At 47.3% G+C, this 5641-nt stretch overlaps 1 protein-coding gene across 1 annotated transcript in view; it reads right to left on the bottom strand.

Annotated features, from left to right (window-relative positions):
- Positions 1–4602: 4602 nt before the first annotated feature.
- Positions 4603–5641, bottom strand: part of LOC119321369 (putrescine hydroxycinnamoyltransferase 1-like) — a 13144-nt gene continuing 12105 nt past the window's right edge. Inside the window, exons 4-5 of the mRNA XM_037595080.1 lie at positions 5373–5523; positions 4603–5185 (exon numbers count right to left, since the gene is read on the bottom strand). Of these exons, the coding sequence (XP_037450977.1) occupies positions 4603–5185; positions 5373–5523 (734 nt within the window). The remainder of the gene's footprint in view (positions 5186–5372; positions 5524–5641) is intronic.

Consider the following 5641-nt stretch of genomic DNA (forward strand, 5'->3'; position numbering starts at 1 on the left):
TCAGGCTTCCCCGGGTTGTCCGAGCGTAAAATATTCTTGTGTTTCTCAAAGTACGGAGCCACCAAGCTGGAATTGGTCAGTACAGTGTGGTGTGCTTCAGTCAGAGAATGGCCGTCCATACATGTCGTTGATTTCCTTCCGATCGTGCCTTTTCCACTTAGTCTCCCCTCGTGCCGCGATCGAGGAAGACCAATCGGCTTAAGGTCAGGAACAAAGTCAACACAAAACTCAATTACCTCCTCATTTCCATAGCCCTTGGCGATGCTTCCTTCTGGCCTAGCACGGTTACGAACATATTTCTTTAATACTCCCATGAACCTCTCGAAGGGGAACATATTGTGTAGAAATACAGGACCGAGAATGAAAATCTCTTCGACTAGGTGAACCAAGAGGTGCGTCATAATATTGAAGAAGGATGGCGGGAACACCAACTCGAAACTGACAAGACATTGGATCACATCGTTCTTTAACCGTGGTAGATCTTCTGGATTGATTACCTTCTGAGAGATTGCATTGAGGAATGCACATAGCTTCACAATGGCTACTCAAACATTTTCCGGCAGGAGCCCCCTCAAAGCAATCGGAAGCAATTGCGTCATAATCACATGGCAGTCGTGAGACTTCAGGTTTTGGAACTTTTTCTCCGCCATGTTTATTATTCCCTTTATATTGGACGAGAATCCAGATGGGACCTTCATACTGCTCAGGCATTCAAAAAAGATGACCTTCTCTTCTTTGGTCAGAGCGTAGCTGGCACGACCTTGAAACCATTCCGGATGCCGGTCATCAGGGTCTTTCAAACGTTGCTGGTCCTGCCGTGCTTCCTTTGTATCATTTGTCTTCCCATACACGCCCAAGAAGCTTAGGAGGTTCACGCAAATATTCTTCGTAACGTGCATCATGTCGATTGCAGAGCGGACTTCTAGGACTTTCCAATATTCTAGCTCCCAGAATATAGATTTCTTCTTCCACATGGATGCGTGCCCGTCAGCTCCCTTCGGAACTGATTGTCCGCCAGGACCCTTTCCAAAGATGACTTTCAAATCCTTGACCATATCAAATACCTCAGCACCAGTGCGTTCCGCAGGCTTCGGCCGGTGATCTGCCTTGCCGTTGTAATGCTTGCCTTTCTTTCTTACTGGATGAATTTTCGGAAGAAATCGACGATGCCCAAGGTACACGTTCTTCTTACAATTTGGCAAATGTACACTTTCAGTCTCATGTAAGCAGTGCGTGCATGCATTGTATCCCTTATTTGACAGTCCCGAAAGGTTACTAAGAGCAGGCCAATCGTTGATGGTTACGAAAAGCAACGCTCGTAGGTTAAATTCCTCTTTTTTGTGCTCATCCCACACACGGACACCAGGTCTGCCCCACAGCTGTAAAAGTTCATCAACTAATGGCCTTAGGTACACATCGATGTCGTTGCCGGGTTGCTTCGGACCTTGGATGAGCACTGGCATCATAATGAACTTCCGCTTCATGCACAACCAAGGAGGAAGGTTGTAGATGCATAGAGTCACGGGCCAGGTGCTATGGCTGGAGCTCTGCTCGCCAAAAGGATTCATGCCATCTGTACTTAGACCAAATCTTATGTTCCTTGCGTCAGCTGCAAAATCTTTGAACTCTCTGTCGATCTTTCTCCATTGTGTTCCATCTGTGGTGTGTCTCAACTCCCCGTCCGACTTACGGTCCTTTTTGTGCCATCGCAACAACTTGGCATGCTCTTTGTTCCTGAACAGACGTTTCAACCGTGGTATTATAGGAGCATACCACATCACCTTGGCGGGAACCCTCTTCCTGGGTTTCCCGCCCTCAACATCGTCACCAGGGTCATCGCCTCTGATCTTATAACGCAATGCAGTGCATACCGGGCATTCATTCAAATTCTCGTATTCACCGCGGTAGAGGATGCAGTCGTTGATGCATGCATGTATCTTCAGAACCTCTAAACCTAGAGGGCAGACAACCTTCTTTGCTTCGTACGTACTGGCGGGCAACTCGTTATTCTTTGGAAACATATTCTTCAACATTTTCAGCAAGTTTTCAAATGCCGAGTCAGCTACACTTGCCTGTGCCTTCCATTTCAGCAAATCCAGTGTGCAACCCAGCTTTTTCAGACCATCATCGCATCCAGGGTACAACGACTTTCTGTGATCCTCTAACATGCGATCCAAATTCTCCCTCTCCTTTTCAGTTTCGCAGCGTCTCCGTGCATCAGCAATGGTCCGACCAAGATCATCAACGGTCTCATCACGTGCCTCTTCTTCACCTTCACCTTCACCTTCCCCTTCACCTTCCCCTTCACCTGCCCCTTCACCTTCCCCTTCACCTTCAGCATCCTCCATGAAAGTATCACCGAAATGAGCAAGATAGCTTTCATCGATGAAATCATCCCCTTCTTCATCTTCTTCCATTATAACCCCTCTTTCTCCATGCTTGGTCCAACAATTATAGCTTGGCATGAAACCGTGCCGAAGCAGGTGCAGGTGAACTTCTCTTGAGGAAGAGTAACCCTTCTGATTCTTACAGTCAACACATGGACAGATAACAAAACCCTTCTGCTTGTTCGCATTAGCCACTACGAGGAAATCTTTCAAACCCGTAGTGAACTCGCGGGAGAGTCGGTTACCGTACATCCATTGCCGATTCATCTGCATTATTATAATATAAAATATATAATTAACCATCATGCATTTGTTAAAGTAACTAGCTATAAACAATAGAAATTAAACAATGAACAACACACATGCATATTTTATCAATGACACACATGCATGAAAGGTTCAAGTTGCTAACCGCGATCGAGGAGGAACCTCAAGTGTGGCTCCAACACTTCATATCATGTTTGTTTCACGCTGTTGGGCATTTCATCAAACACCTTGTCTGCATAAGAGGAACCAAAAGCAAACCTACACCCCCTTGTGAAGAGAAGTGGCACCAAATGGCTAAGTGAGTGCGCTGAACTGGTATATATAGGGGAGGAGCTTTAGTCGCGGTTGGCCAGGCCAACCGCGACTAAAGGCCTTTGGGCACCTTTAGTCGCGGTTGGCCTGGCCAACCGCGGCTAAAGCCCCTCACGTGCACCAGCTGGCCACCGAGCGCCCTGGCCCAAGCCTTTGGTCGCGGTTCGTCTGCCGAACCGCGACTAAAGACTTCATTAGTCGTGGTTCCTACAGTTTCGCGACTAATGGGGCTGGACGGAAGCCTCTTTTTCTACCAGTGCCACCAACCGCGGAATCGAGATTTACCGCCGAACTTCGAGGGTGGAAAGGAAATGGTGGGCGAGAGGGGGAGAGCGGGTTCAGACTTGGGGAGGAGACGACGGCCGTTGGGGATATTTCGCCGCTGGTGCGGTGATGTGATGGTGAGAGTAGATTTTTCACCGTGTCTCTGGACTAGAGTGGACTAGTGGTAACAAGTTAATTAACGGCTAAAGGAAGATTCTTCAGCCGTAGCGCTCCCTGCTTCCTGCTTTACAAGACCATGGATTTTGGTTCAAATCAAACATTTTATGTTTGAGCAAAAAAAAATTACGATGAAGCAGGAAAAGGGAGTGCTTCCCCCGACTAGAGTGGACTAGTGGTAACAAGTCTTCACCACGCGTTTTCAGTGGGAGGAGATGTTTCCGTCAACAACGAGACACCTACGATGACTTCGTGAATCTCAAGATGATATGTCAGCGCAGTCTCTTAAAGATGCTCATAGGGGTAGGATGTGCGTGTGTGTTCATAAGGATAAATATGTATGAGAGCTTGCGGCTGAAAAAAACATTGCCACTCCTGATTTCCTCCTCATCTCAACACCACCACCATTACACACCTTCTCTCCATCATAGGCTCATGGTCTCAACTCTTCATCCACATCCAGGCTCTCTCCCAGGCTACGCGACTAGCCTCCATTCCTAATTTATGTGTGGGTAACGCCACTTCTATCAAAATGGATAGTGTCCACCTTTAAAACGCCTAAGAGCATCTACAGCCGGACTTGGCAAATTCAACCCCTCAAAAGTCCGCGGATGCGTCTCATATTTTCATCCCGGTATCCACATATCTCAAATTCGAAATCTCAAATCCATGCAAATACATGCACGTCGATCATACAAGACAATGTTGCACGTAAATAGCAAATGTTGGTACGAAGCATACATAGCGTTTACATAAAAATTATTTTATGTGGCAAACTCAAGCATTGTCTCCTTGGTTGCCATTTTGGGTCCACATGTGCTTCACAAGATCATTGAGTAGTTGCGTGTGCACCTACTGATCTTGAAGATTCTGATGCATCTGCAGAAAGTTCATCAGCTGAGCCGCATCTTGATCTTCCGGGATTTCAACTTGTTCTCCAGGTGCTTCGAAATTAAGGGTTTGGGGTACACCATCACCATCATGCTCGACAATCATATTGTGTAGAATATCACAACGTGTTATCAGCTGCCACAAAGTTCTGATTCCCACATCATTGCAGCGCTCCGCACAATTCCCTAATGAGCTTGAAGCACACCAAATGCCCTCTCCACATCCTTCCTAGCCGCTTCCTGCATTGTTACAAAGTGGCTTTGTTTATTGCCACGCGGCTCCGAATGGTCTTCACAAACGCCGTTCACTGAGGATAGATACCATTGGCAAGATAGTACCCCATGTTGTAGTCTCGGCCGTTGACGGTGTAGTTGCACGACGTTGATTCCCCATTGCAAAGCCTCCTGAACACCGGAGATCGTTGAAGCACGTTGATGTCAATGTGAGAACCCGGCATTTCAAAGAAAGCATGCCAAATCCATAAGTCTTGTGATGCCGCCACTTTTAGTATGATGGTGGCCTCTCTGGTGTGACCTTGATACATTCCCCGTAGACCTTTAGGACAATTCTTCCATTGCCAATGCATGCAATTAATTGATCCGAGCATTTCTGGGAACCCCATTGCCTCTCCAATAGCCAACAACTTCTCTGTGTCCTCCACATTTGGTTCTCTGAGATACTCAGGTCCAAACACCTCCAGCACGGCGCAGGCAAATTTGACAGTAGTTTTCAGGCACATGCTCTCCCGCATCCTGACCATCTCACCAGTGACATCTGCGATAGTACCAAGTGCAAGCATCCTCAGAGCAGCCGTGCACTTCTGCTTGACCGAGTTTGCCGCAGCAATCCCTTGTGAGCTTGAAGTAGTCGTCGTGTGCCTCCACTCCCTCCATAATGCGCACAAACAATGGTTTTCGCATGTGAAAACGGCGGTGAAACCATGGATCATCCAGGAAAGTAGGTTTGGGAGCAAAGTAGTCCTTGTGCAGTAACTTTGCTCCGGACACCATGTCCCGGTTGATCACTCTTCCCCCTATGATTGAGCCCTTAAAGTTGAAAATATACTCCACTTGCCGGTCCATTTCCTCTTGCATGCTCATGAGCATAATCATGTCCACTTCTTCATTCGAATCTGACGAATTGAAGAACTCATCTTGAATCCTTTGGTCAAGCCCCATTGGTCCATACTCCTCGCCCGACGAAGCATCGGAATCCATCATTTTACCTAACAAAATCACAAAAAATCTGATCGGACAATGTGTCGAACACATCAAGCCCATGGCGGAGCAAGAGAGTTACCGGACATACATGATGGCGTCCGGGACGGTGACGACGTCCCTCGC

The sequence above is a fragment of the Triticum dicoccoides genome, chromosome 6B, assembly GCF_002162155.2.
Source record: "Triticum dicoccoides isolate Atlit2015 ecotype Zavitan chromosome 6B, WEW_v2.0, whole genome shotgun sequence".
Taxonomy (NCBI): Eukaryota; Viridiplantae; Streptophyta; class Magnoliopsida; order Poales; family Poaceae; genus Triticum; species Triticum dicoccoides.